We start from the raw sequence: 14,638 nt of genomic DNA on the forward strand, positions 1-14,638 counted from the left end.
CTAAAGTGGTGTAAAGCTCGGTGCCATTGGACTCTGAAGCAGCGGAAATGCGTTCTCTGGAGTGATGAAACACACTTCATCATCTGGCAGTTCGACGGACTAATCTGGGTTTGCCAGGATAATGCTACCTGAATTCATAGTGCCAACTGTAAAGTTTGGTGGAGGAGGAATAATGGTCTGGGGCTGTTTTTCATGGTTCGGGCTAGGCCCCTTAGTTCCAGTGAAGGGAAATCTTAATGCAACATCATACATACATTATACAAAGACATTCTAGAATATGCTGTGCTTCCAACGTTGTGGCAACAGTTTGGGGAAGGCCCATTCCTATTTCAGCATGACAATTCCCCCGTGCACAAAAGCGAGGACCATACAGAAATGGTATGTCGAGATCGGTGTGGAAGAATTGTTCCAACATCTAGATGTTCCAACATGTTCCAACTTCCCAGAAGAGTGGAGGCTGGTATAGCAGCAAAGGGGGGACCAACTCCATATTAATGCCCATTACTTTGGAATGAGATGTTCGACGAGCAGGTGTCCACATACGTTTGATCGTGTACTGTATCTCACTACACTGACACTCCAACACTCAAACACGCACACACACACGGGGACAAACACAAAACACACACACATGCATTTTGACACCACACACATGCACACACATGCGTTCACATTCTTCGCATACACTGTTGCTACTCTCTGATTATTATCTATGCATAGTCACGTTACCCCTACCTACATGTACATATTAAATTATTTACCTCAACTAACCCGTACCCCCACACATTGACTAGGTACAAGTACCCCTTGTATGATCATTTATTGGGGTATTTCAAAAAATTGTTACAGCTTTGAACCAGCAATCTGCTGTCTTACAGCCCTGATAGTCTGCTAAGCCACCAGGAGAGAGCTCATCTGTTTCATTCTGTACATAAAGCTGTTCAGTCACAGACACAGCAGGGGTTCAAACTGTGGAACCCAATTCCTACATTTGAATATAAAAATTGATTTTATCAAACAAAACTATGCCACATTTGATCTCTGGAACCCTCAGGATTACAAATCTGAGCAAGATTACTGAATGTAAGTACATTATGTACCTTCAGAGGTGAATGTATCAAACCAGTTGCCGTGATAAAAGTTTTTTGTTGTTGTACAGTCTCCTCAAACAATAGCATAGTATTTTTTCACTGTAACAGCTGCTGTAAATTAGACAATGCAAAATAAAATTAACAAGAATTTAAGCTATGTCTATGTCCTGGGAAATGTTATTTTTTACTTACAACGTCATGCTAATCACATTAGCGCACGTTAGCTCAACCATCCCACGGGGGGACACCGATCCCGTAGAGGTTTTAATCAAAGAATTATGTCTCATATTTACCTTTGCAATTGATATAGAAAAATAATTAATTCACAAGTATCCTCTCTTTCTTTCAAATCCCAATGTTTCCATTGGATTTCCCTTTGCATTGAAATCCTTAAATTAAGATTGAAATTATGGCTATAAGATTCCAACTATGTCTTACTCTTAGTACATATTCACATCTATTTACACCTCACCACAATCGATCAGGCAGTAATAAAAATGTTATATGATTTCTGAAATCAAGTTTGTAGGGAACTAAAAGTATTGTATATATAATTGATTGGTAGAGTAAGTAAATAATAAAGTGTACTTATTTTTCTAGATGTAGTTATCCTCTCTCTGCAAAGACAAACATCACAACCTGGAACTCTTAACATAACGCTGTAAACAGCTTTGTACTTGTGTTAGTTCCATCCTAGTGGTGTGGTGGATTCATTCCTGGGATAACACTCCAAAGATCCCAACTAAATGTTTTGGGAACTTTTAAATAACATTCTGATTAAGGCGAGACAAGTTTCCACAGACATAGATCTATTGAGTTTGTCAGAGAATTCCACAGCAGTAAGAATGCCATGATAAAACACTCAGTTACATTGTAACTCAATACTTTGTTCCTTTTTTCAGTCACTGATTTAGTATGTTCAGTAAAAGTATGTTGTATGTTTAGTAAAATGTGTTTCTTTATTATTTAAAGGCAACGCATTCCTGCCTTCATACAGTACCTGGTGTTAGTACAGTATGTTCGGAACATTCTTGCAAAATCAGAGGTATGTTAACATCCTACTACAAAGATTGTATAATCATCAACACAACTGGACAGATTTTGTGTTACTATAATTTTTGAGTGGAATGTTCTTAATAATATGTTCTGGGAACATTTACAGAACCAGTTATGGTGTGCTGGAATCTTTTTCTGAATGAAAATACATAATTGGATGTTCTAGGTTCTATTATAGAACACCTGGATGGTTATCAGTGATGGGATGACTGAGGTACAGCCACAAAGTTAAGGATATAGGGAGAAGGAGCAGTGGTTTGTCAACTTTAACTTGTGCTAACTTAAAGATAACAGGGGGCAATAGACTAGGGGAGATGTGTCACAAGGCCAGTGAAGGCTGCCTCCCATTCAGAGGCTTCCTTTGCACATCTTCCACAATATTTTATAGAAAATGTTCCAGTGTATGTGTGGGACAGGGGCATGAATGAGCTCCATATCTGTGTTGTGTGTGTGTGTTCACAAGGGCACTGATACATAGGAGCAACCGATAAACAAAGGTCAGCGAAGTCATCTTTGATAAGAATGTCTGAGCGTCACATACGTTGGGTGATAGAATTCCAATGGTATGGGTTCTAATCCATCCTTATAGTTTGCCCTTCACCAGTTTACCTGTGAATACTGCATTAATTCACTTTTGTGTCAGGGATTATTTCAGATTGATGCAGGACACGATTAAAGTTGATCAAGAGGAAGTAGAATTGCTGGTGAAATGACCACAAACTCAAGCCCTATTCCTCTATGCGCCTCATCATCTGCAGTCTATTTTCATGACGTGTTTCTGATCAGAATTAAATAATTGTACATGTCTTTGTCATTGGCTAATCCTCCCTGTGCCTCTGTGTGTCTTGTGCAGTGTTAGGTTGAATATGGTGTGTGCGCCCTGGCTGTTAGCGGTGGTGGTGGTGTGTGTGTGCAACCCCGGGGTGGGAGGGCAGTGCTGGGATAGCTCCCACTGCAAAGACCTCCCTTCAGAGGACAAGATACTGGTGAGTTAGAGTTAAAATCATCACCTTCATTCAGTAATCATCATCAAAATCAGTATAAGATTTAATCATCATCTATAGCAATTTTCATCAGTCACTATTCATGGATTGTTCTTTATCCCAACCATCCATATATCACTAAACACTGTTCCTGTCCATCCATTTGTATTGAACTCCTGTCTCCTGTTCTTCTTCCGTCTGGCAGGAGTGCATCCACCTGTTCAGGTCTGGGCTCCAGGACGAATCCCCAGAGCCCAGATCGGCTGCCCAGCAGTCCACTGAGGAGAGCCTCTCCCTGGGCATCCTATTGGCAGGCCTGACCTCTGGAGAGAGAGCCCTGGATGCTGACCCTGAGCCCCACAGCGACAAGAGACACTCCTACTCCATGGAGCACTTCCGCTGGGGCAAACCCATTGGGCACAAACGCCGCCCCATCAAAGTCTATGCCTCCAGTCTGGAAGGGGGGGACTCCTCCGAGGGCACCTTTCCCCTGCAGGCACGCAGGCAGCTGAGCAGCTGGGAGGACGAGATGGTGGGAGCTCTGGGGAACCAGGGGGCCAAGGCTCAGACCAAGGTAGTCCCCAGAACCCTCACTGTGACGGGGCTGCAAGATAAGAAAGATGGGTCCTATCGGATGGGTCACTTCCGCTGGGGCAGCCCAACCGCTATCAAGCGCTACGGTGGCTTCATGAAGCCATACACCCAGCAATCCCACAAGCCCCTGATCACGCTGCTCAAGCATGTCACCCTTAAGAACGAGCAGTAGAGGAGGGCAGCAGGAACAAGGGATAGAGGGGAGGGAGGGGAGGGATAGGATGAGTGTAGTAAAGAGGAAAAGATGAAAGATGAACTGAATGTTTTGTAGACCAGTGGCAACTGTTGAAAACTAAGGGTCGTATTTAATCTGTAGCCAAGTTTCCAGAGTAACACAAAAAAACAATTATAGCTCCGCAATATAAAACAATGAAACAACAAATAAGTCCCCAAAAAATGTCTTATATACATTTCAGACAAGATATGATATGTTACCTGTAAAAAAGATAAGGCAATGTTCCCATTCAAACAGCCCCTTATTTACAACTTATTTGCAGGTATGCCCTTTTATACATATCAGTGGGTAACTGGCAAATTGGGAGGGTAGGGTGTGCCGTTAGACAATCGAAGTGTTAATTAATTTACCTGCAAAGAAGCGGAGAACCATAATGTACACAGACCTGATACCTGTATTTTGGTTAGAGGGTCTGTGAAAATAAAGGAATCATGTCTAGGTCTTTAGGTGGGTTTTAAATTACCATGTTTTTTTTAACCCTTACCCCTTTCAGAATGACAAAAAAAGCTTGTACTGTATAAAAAGCTGGCATGGTAAAATAGTGTGATTTTTGTCTGTATATGAAAGGGATATTAGCATTGCCCTAGATAGCCCATAACGGTTTTGATTGAATAGGGCCATTGATAGCTGTAGAATACATTTATGGCCATGGCTTGAATGCTGTATGAGAAAGTATAAATTGAAGGAAGTACTTAGAAAGTCTTCGGTAACAGTGACCATACTGAATACTGTGTATAGATGACAGACTGAGGTAGGGAGTGGGGTATGAGAGAAGATCATTTCAAATGGAATACTATTTTTCCTCATTATTTTTATTGAGATAAATTGTACCATATTGTAAATGTATGTATTAAACAGATACTGCTTTGTGGCAAGCAACACAAATGACTTCCTTTTTTTGTACTGTACATTACGTTTATTTGAGGTCTACCAAACAAGCAACCAAGATAAAATCAATGGTGCTGTCAATATACAGGTATAGGCAGTGCTGATTTTAGCATGTACATTTTGGTGGGGCAAAAATAAACAAGTGGGGTGCATGCCAGCAAGGCCACAACACTAAACAATACAGTAATTGCACTATAACAGTGAAAACGGTGCCCACAAACTGTTCAGGCCTACATAAAGTTGTCCCAACAGCAGTCCCAACATCTTACCACTGCTACACCTGCCTTGTCTGGCAGCAAAACAGTATATTCAGCCTCATTGACTGCCTTTAAAAAAAATATAGCTGATATGGCTGACTTGCTTAAACAAATGTGGTTTCTACGAACAATTGAGATGTACAAACTATGATATAAGGGGACGACAAGTGGATAAGATGCAATCCGTAATTTCAATTAAGACATTAATGAGCGAGCTAGGATGTACGTAGTCAATATCACTATTTGTTTAGCACTATTGAAATGTACAGCGACAGAATTCAGAACATGGGCTGTTCTTACAGTGTTCTCCCTGTACACCAAGTATGAACCATAGGATAAATAAAGGGGGATAAGGATAAATATAAATAAATAAAGGGGGATAAGCAAACAATGAAAGCTCTTACAATATTACATCACTTATGCAGGAGCATACAATACATTTTTGGACTCAACTTGTTGTGCTGTGCTCACTTGAACAGGAAGGTGGCGTGGCGGTCCATCAAAGTCTGGCATTCTCAGAATTTATTGTGCTTTCAAAACAACTGGGAACTCGGAAAAAAAATAAGGTTGAATCATGATGACGTCATTGATCTTCAGGTCGCAGCTGTAGAAAGAGACCGGATTTACAATTCCGAGTTGGATGACCGTTCAAAACGTATTTTCCTAGTCAGAGCTTGTTTATTCCCGACTTCCCAGTTGTCTTGAACTCACTGAAGTCAAGTTTTCGCAGTTCCGAGTTAACAGTTGTTTTGAGCGCGGCACAAATCATGCTTCATTGACTTGGAAAAGAGCCCCTTAAGCCCAGATTTGGGACCACACAGCCATTCCACTGAATAGCAGGCTTGTGATTGCTTTACAATGCTTACAGTTTGCCACTGTCACTGTTTCCTTCCAAGCAATTAATTGTTGAATGTGAATGTTTATGTCCAATGGCTGAATACGTTTTATCTATCATTTCTCTTCATTATCTCTGTCACGTCTGCTCTCACTCTTCCCTCCCCTGGCGCTTGAGGGCGCCAGGCTGCCCTGCATCACGCACTCCTGTCATCAATTACGCACACCTGCCTTCCATCGTCACGCGCTTCAGAGATATTGGACTCACCTGGACTCACTTATCATCTGTTTATTACCTCCCCTGTATTTGTCAGTTTGCCTGCTCTGTTCCCTGCTGATGCATTGATTATTTTTTGTCTTTGTTTTCTTGTATGCTGACTCTGTTCCTGTCTCGTTGCATGTCCGTTCCTTATTAAATGTTTGACTCCCCGTACCTGCTTCGTCTCTCCAGCGTCAACTCATGTGACAATTTCTCTTCATATGACAAGGATTAAAAAGGATTTGCCAGTAGATTGTCGACTTGATTCATGATGATGACTGCTTGTCTCACTTGCTAGCTAAGATTTTGAAAGTATGATGTTGACATGATCAGTCCAATCAAAGCTACTTTACATATAACGTGATATGATGTGATTTTATCTGTGGCCAATGACCTTGAGTCTTATTGGATGGGCACTTCTAATGTAACTCTATGGCAGCACCTAAAGGGCTAGAATTTTCTAGCTCTACCCTTAGACTTGGCAGTGACATTGTGTCCCCATGAGTGACAGAACACTTAGCCAATCATGTCATAACGCTCCGTATTTTCTGCTGGCTTGCCCCACCACCACAGAAAGCACAGAGCTAGACTGAAACACCTGATTTATGGAGCTGCCTTACTCAAGAAAACAAAAAAGAGACAATGTTTGTATGCGGCTTTATTAATTCAATGATATGTACTTTTTCTTTTGCATTGATTGCAAACTGATATGTGACACACACTAACTTTCTCAGGCCTTTTATATACAGTGCCTTGCGAAAGTATTCGGCCCCCTTGAACTTTGCGACCTTTTGCCACATTTCAGGCTTCAAACATAAAGATATAAAACTATTTTTTTGTGATGAATCAACAACAAGTGGGACACAATCATGAAGTGGAACGACATTTATTGGATATTTCAAACTTTTTTAACAAATCAAAAACTGAAAAATTGGGCTTGCAAAATTATTCAGCCCCTTTACTTTCAGTGCAGCAAACTCTCTCCAGAAGTTCAGTGAGGATCTCTGAATGATCCAATGTTGACCTAAATGACTAATGATGATAAATACAATCCACCTGTGTGTAATCAAGTCTCTGTATAAATGCACCTGCACTGTGATAGTCTCAGAGGTCCGTTAAAAGCGCAGAGAGCATCATGAAGAACAAGGAACGCACCAGGCAGGTCCGAGATACTGTTGTGAAGAAGTTTAAAGCCGGATTTGGATACAAAAAGATTTCCCAAGCTTTAAACATCCCAAGGAGCACTGTGCAAGCGATAATATTGAAATGGAAGGAGTATCAGACCACTGAAAATCTACCAAGACCTGGCCGTCCCTCTAAACTTTCAGCTCGTACAAGGAGAAGACTGATCAGAGATGCAGCCAAGAGGCCCATGATCACTCTGGATGAACTATAGAGATCTACAGCTAAGGTGGGAGACTCTGTCCATAGGACAACAATCAGTCGTATATTGCACAAATCTGGCCTTTATGGAAGAGTGGCAAGAAGAAAGCCATATCTTAAAGATATCCATAAAAAGTGTTGTTTAAAGTTTGCCACAAGCCACCTGGGAGACACACCAAACATGTGGAAGAAGGTGCTCTGGTCAGATGAAACCAAAATTGAACTTTTTGGCAACAATGCAAAACGTTATGTTTGGCGTAAAAGCATCACAGCTCATCACCCTGAACACACCATCCCCACTGTCAAACATGGTGGTGGCAGCATCATGGTTTGGGCCTGCTTTTCTTCAGCAGGGATGGTTAAAATTGATGGGAAGATGGATGGAGCCAAATACAGAACCATTCTGGAAGAAAACCTGATGGAGTCTGCAAAAGACCTGAGACTGGGACGGAGATTTGTCTTCCAACAAGACAATGATCCAAAACATAAAGCAAAATCTACAATGGAATGGTTCGAAAATAAACATATCCCAGGTGTTAGAATGGCCAAGTCAAAGTCCAGACCTGAATCCAATCGAGAATCTGTGGAAAGAACTGAAAACTGCTGTTCACAAATGCTCTCCATCCAAGCTCACTGAGCTCGAGCTTTTTTGCAAGGAGGAATGGGAAAAAAATTCAGTCTCTCGATGTGCAAAACTGATAGAGACATACCCCAAGCGACTTACAGCTGTAATCGCAGCAAAAGGTGGCGCTACAAAGTATTAACTTAAGGGGGCTGAATAATTTTGCACGCCCAATTTTTCAGTTTTTGAATTGTTAAAAAAGTTGGAAATATCCAATAAATGTCGTTCCACTTCATGATTGTGTCCCATTTGTTGTTGATTCTTCACAAAAAAATACAGTTTTATATCTTTATGTTTGAAGCCTGAAATGTGGCAAAAGGTCGCAAAGTTCAAGGGGGCCGAATACTTTCGCAAGGCACTGTATACTGTACAGTTAGTGAAAGTCTAAACACCCCTTGCACAGTCTTCACATTTTGCTGTCTTAAAATTAAATCCAAAAATGTAATATTTTTTTTTCCTACTGATCTACACAACCTACTCCACATTTTCAAAGTCCTTATAAAAAAATATACAAAGTTTACCACACAAAAAATATCAGAAAAGGTATGATTTTATCCCAGCTACAACATTTTGTTCCTTAAAAGTTATGGGACTGTAATTTTTTTATTTCCCATTGTTTCTGGGAACGAAGCCATACAGTGCATTCGTAAAGTACTCAGACCCCTAGACTTTTTCCACATTTTGTACTGTTATATTTTTTTCCCCATCAACCTACACACCTACCCCATAATGACAAAGCAACAAAAAAAGCTGAAAAATATAATTTCCATAAGTATTCAGACCCTTTACTCAGTACTTTGTTGAAACACCTTTGACAGTGATTACAGCCTTGAGTCTTCTTGGGTATGACGCCACCAGAATGACACACCTGTGTTTAGGCAGTCCTCAAGCTCTGTCAGGTTGGACGGGGAGCGATGCTGCACAGCTATTTTCAGGTCTCTTTCCAGAGATGTTTGATCTGGATCATGTCCGGACTCTGGCTGGGCCACTCAAGGACATTCAGAGACTTATCCCGAAGCCACTCCTGCGTTGTCTTGGCAGTGTGCTTAGGGTTGTTGTCCTGTTGGAAGGTGAACCTTCGCCCCAGTCTGAGGTCCAGGTTTTCGTCAAGGATTTTTCTGTACTTTGGCCCGTTCATCATTGACTCGATCCTGACTAGTCTACCAGTCCCTGCCGCTGAAAAACATCCCCATAGGTGCCTTTTGGCAAACTCAAAGCGGGCTGTCATGTGCCTTTTACTGAGGAGTGGCTTCCATCTGGCCACTACCGTAAAGGCCAGATTGGTGGAGTGCTGCAGAGATGATTGTCCTTCTGGAAGGATCTCCCATCTCCACAGACGAACTCTAGAGCTCTGTCAGAGTGACCATCAGGTTCTTAATCACCTCCCTGACCAAGGCCCTTCTCCCTCGATTGCTCAGTTTGGCCGGGCGGCCAGCTCTAGGAAGTGTCTTGGTGGTTCCAAACTTCTTCCATTTAAGAATGATGGAGGCCACTGTGTTCTTGGGGACCTTAAATGCTGCAGAAATGTTTTGGTACCCTTCCCCAGATCTGTGCCTCGACACAATCCTGTCTCGGAGCTCTACAGATCATTCTTTCAACTTCATGGCTTGGTTTTTGTTCTGACATGCACACATCTGTCAACTGTGGGACCTTATATAGACAGGTGTGTACATTTCCAAATGATGTCCAATCAATTAAATTTACCACAGGTGGACTCCAATCAAATTGTAGAAACATCTCAAGAATTATCAATGGAAATAGGATACAGCTGAGCTCAATTTCGAGTCTCATAGCAAATGGTCTGAATACTTATGTAAATAAGTTATTTCAGTTTTTTATTTGTATTAAATTTACAAAAATGTCTAAAAACCTGTGTTCGCTTCATCATTATGGGGTAGTGCATGTAGATTGATGAGGAAATGTTTTAATTGAATCCATTTTAGAATAAGGCTGTAATGTAACAAAATGTGGAAAACGTCAAGGCCTCTGAATACTTATTAACGCTTGTTCGCTTGCCCGGTGCAAGTGAAAAAAACATTTACGTTGTCTGATGGACATTTACGTTGTCTGATGGACATTTACGTTGTCTGATGGACATTTACGTTGTCTGATGGACAAAAGCAACAATATTAAACAATTAGACTCCCCCGATCAGAATTGGATCAGTATCCTCCGAATGCAATGGGTTGCACACTGTTGTCCCAATCTCTGCAGAGCGCATCGGAGTATAATTATTGTAGGCCTGCATTGACAGGCTAAAGAAGCCTTTCAATCATGGAGTCGCAAGATGCGTTTTTGAAATAAAAGCCTAGTTTAGTTTGGTCAGCAATGAAGATCCTGGAAAAGTCATGGTGTGTGCCTCACCTGCGTGTGCCAGTGGGCCGTTGCCAGGGGAGGGAGAACGAGAGAGAGACATTGTGCTGCATGTAAAATAATTACAGTGGGGCAAAAAAGTATTTTGTCAGCCACCAATTGTGCAAGTTCTCCCACTTAAAAAGATGAGAGAGGCCTGTAATACACTTCAACTATGACAGACAAAATGAGAAAGAAAAATCCAGAAAATCACATTGTAGGATTTTTAATGAATTTATTTGCAAATTATGGTGAAAAATAAGTATTTGGTCAATAACAAAAGTTTATCTCAATACTTTGTTATATACCCTTTGTTGGCAATGACAGAGGTCAAACGTTTTCTGTAAGTCTTCACAACACACTGTTGCTGGTATTTTGGCCCATTCCTCCATGCAGATCTCCTCTAGAGCAGTGATGTTTTGGGGCTGTTGCTGGGCAGCACGGGCTTTCAACTCCCTCCAAAGATTTTCTATGGGGTTGAGATCTGGAGACTGGCTAGGCCACTCCAGGACCTTGAAATGCTTCTTACGAAGCCATTCCTTCGTTGCCCGTGCGGTGTGTTTGGGATCATTGTCATGCTGAAAGACCCAGCCATGTTTCATCTTCAATGCCCTTGCTGATGGAAGGAGGTTTTCACTCAAAATCTCACGATACATGGCCCCATTCATTCTTTCCTTTACACGGATCAGTCGTCCTGGTCCCTTTGCAGAAAAACAGCCCCAAAGCAGGATGTTTCCACCCCCATGCTTCACAGTAGGTATGGTGTTCTTTGGATGCAACGCAGCATTCTTTGTCCTCCAAACACGACGAGTTGAGTTTTTACCAAAAAGTTATATTTTGGTTTCATCTGACCATATGACATTCTCCCAATCTTCTTCTGGATCATCCAAATGCTCTCTAGCAAACTTCAGACGGGCCTGTACTGGCTTAAGCAGTGGGACACGTCTGGCACTGCAGGATTTGAGTCCCTGGCGGCGTAGTGTGTTACTGATGGTAGGCTTTGTTACTTTGGTCCCATCTCTCTGCAGGTCATTCACTAGGTCCCCCTGTGTGGTTCTGGGATTTTTGCTCACCGTTCTTGTGATCATTTTGACCCCACGGGGTGAGATCTTGCGTGGAGCCCCAGATTGAGGGAGATTATCAGTGGTCTTGTATGTCTTCCATTTCCTAATAATTGCTCCCGCAGTTGATTTCTTCAAACCAAGCTGCTTACCTATTGCAGATTCAGTCTTCCCAGCCTGGTGCAGGTCTACAATTTTGTTTCTGGTGTCCTTTGACAGCTCTTTGGTCTTGGCCATAGTGGAGTTTGGAGTGTGACTGTTTGAGGTTGTGGACAGGTGTATTTTATACTGATAACAAGTTCAAACAGGTGCCATTAATACAGGTAACGAGTGGAGGATAGAGGAGCCTCTTAAAGAACAAGTTACAGGTCTGTGAGAGCCATAAATCTTGCTTGTTTGTAGGTGACCAAATACTTATTTTCCACCATAATTTGCAAATAAATTTGTTAAAAATCCTACAATGTGATTTTCTGGATTGTTTTCTTCTCATTTTGTCTGTCATAGTCGAAGTGTACCTATGATGAAAATTACAGGCCTCTCTCATCTTTTTAAGTGGTTGAACTTGCACAATTGGTGGCTGACTAAGTACTTTTTTGCCCCACTGTATATACAACAAATCAAATCACATTTTATTTGCCACATGCGCCGAATACAACAGGTGTAGATAGACCTTAGTGAAATGCTTACTTACAAGCCCTTAACCAACAGTGATTAAAAATAGATAAGTAAAAAATTTAAAATTAAAGTAACAAATAATTCAACAGCAGCAGTAAAACAACAAGTGAGGCTATATACAGGTATATTGAGGTAATATGTACATGTAGGTAGAGTTAAAGTGAAAATGCATTATAAACAGAGAGTAGCAGCAGCGTAAAAGAGGGGTCTGGGTAGCCCTTTGATTAGCTGTTCAGGAGTTGTATGGCTTGGGGGTAGAAGCTGTTACGAAGCCTTTTGGTCCTAGACTTGGCACTCTGGTATTGCTTGCCGTGTGGTAGCAGAGAGAACAGTCTATGACTAGGGTGGCTGGAGTCTTTGACAACTTTAATGGCCTTCCTCTGACACCGCCTGGTATAGAGGTCCTGGATGGCAGGAAGCTTGGCCCCAGTGATGTACTGGGCCGCACGCACTACCTTCTGTAGTGCCTTGCGGTCGGAGGCCGAGCAGTTGCCATACCAGGCAGTGATGCAACCAGTGGTGCAGCTGTAGAACCTTTTGAGGATCTGAGGACCCATGCCAAATCTCTTCAGTCTCCTGAGGGGAAATAGGCTTTGTCGTGCCCTCTTCACGACTGTCTTGATGTGTTTGAACCATGATAGATTGTTGGTGATGTGGACACCAAGGAACTTGAAGCTCTCAACCTGTTCCACCATAGCCCCGTCAATGAGAATGGGGGCATGCTCGGTCCTCCTTTTCCTGTAGTTCACAATAATCTCCTTTGTCTTGATCACGTTGAGGGAGAGGTTGTTGTCCTGGCACGACACGGTCAGGTCTCTGACCTCCTCCCTATAGGCTGTCTCATCGTTGTCGGTGATCAGGCCTACCACTGTTGTGTCATTGGCAAACTTCATGATGGTGTTGGAGTCGTGCCTGGCCATGCAGTCATGAGTGAACAGGGACTACAGAAGGGGACTGAGCACGCACCCCTGAGAGGCCCCCGTGTTGAGGATCAGCATGGCAGATGTGTTGTTCCCTACCCTTACCACCTGGGGGCGGCCCGTTAGGAAGTCCAGGATCCAGTTGTAGAGGGAGTTGTTTAGTCCCAGGGTCCTTACCTTAGTGATAAGCTTTGAGGGCACTATGGTGTTGAACGCTGAGCTGTAGTCAATGAATAGCATTCTCACATAGGTGTTGTCCAGGTGGGAAAGGGCAGTGTGGAGTGCAATAGAGATTTCATCATCTGTGGATCTGTTGGGGCGGATGCAAATTGGAGTGGGTCTAGGGTTTCTGGGGTAATGGTGTTGATGTGAGCCATGACCAGCCTTTCAAAGCACTTCATGGCTACAGATGTGAGTGCTAAGGGTCAGTAGTCATTTAGGCAGGTTACCTAAGTGTTCTTGGGCACAGGGACTATGGTGGTCTGTATTACAGACTCAGTCAGGGACTGGTTGAAAATGTCACTGAAGACACTTGCCAGTTGGTCAGCGCATGCTCGGAGTATACGTCCTGGTAAGCCGTCTGGCCCTGCGGCCTTGTAAATGTTGACCTGTTTAAAGGTCTTACTCACATCGGCTACGGAGAGCGTGATCACACAGTCATCCGGAACAGCAAGTGCTCTCATGCATATTTTGGTGTTACTTGCCTCGAAGCGAGCATAGAAGTGATTTAGGTCGTCTGGTAGGTGTGTGTCACTGGGCAGCTCACGGCTGTGCTTCCCTTTGTATTGTGTAATTGTTTGCAAGCCCTGCCACATCCGATGAGCGTTGGAGCCGGTGTAGTACAATTCAATCTTAGTCCTATATTGATGCTTTGGCTGTTTGATGGTTTTTCAAAGGGTATAGCAGGATTTCTTATAAGCTTCCCTGATAGAGTCCTGCTCCGTGAAAGCGGCAGCTCTACCCTTTAGCTCATTGTGAATGTTGCCTGTAATCCATGGCTTCTGGTTCGTGTTTGCACGTACACTCACTGTGGGGACGACGTCATGGATGCACTTATTGATGAAGCCAGTGACTGATGTGGTGTACTCCTCAATGCCATCGGAAGAATCCTGGAACATTTTCCAGTCTGTGCTAGCAAAACAGTCCTGTAGCTGAGCATCTGCTTCATCTGACCACTTTCTTATTGACAGAGTCACTGGTGCTTCCTGCTTTAGTTTCTGCTTGTAAGCAGGAATCAGGAGTTTAGAATTATGGTCAGATTTGCCAAACAGAGGGCGAGGGAGAGCTTTGTACGCCTCTCTGTGTGTGGAGTAAAGGTGGTCGGTCTAGAGTTTTTTTTCCATCTAGTTACATATTTAACATGCTGGTAGAGATTAGGTAGAACGGATTTGAGTTTCCCTGCATTAAAGTCCCCGGCCACTCTGGATG

At 42.7% G+C, this 14,638-nt stretch overlaps 1 protein-coding gene across 1 annotated transcript; it reads left to right on the plus strand.

The window, feature by feature from the left end:
- The first annotated feature begins 2,107 nt into the window (after positions 1-2,107).
- LOC139407820 (pro-opiomelanocortin B) lies at positions 2,108-3,896 on the plus strand. Its single transcript, XM_071151685.1, has 3 exons — positions 2,108-2,136; positions 3,001-3,133; positions 3,336-3,896. The coding sequence occupies exons 1-3, from the start codon at positions 2,108-2,110 to the stop codon at positions 3,894-3,896; spliced, it is 723 nt and encodes a 240-aa protein (XP_071007786.1).
- The last annotated feature ends 10,742 nt before the right edge of the window (positions 3,897-14,638 follow it).

This window comes from Oncorhynchus clarkii, chromosome 4, assembly GCF_045791955.1.
Source record: "Oncorhynchus clarkii lewisi isolate Uvic-CL-2024 chromosome 4, UVic_Ocla_1.0, whole genome shotgun sequence".
Taxonomy (NCBI): Eukaryota; Metazoa; Chordata; class Actinopteri; order Salmoniformes; family Salmonidae; genus Oncorhynchus; species Oncorhynchus clarkii.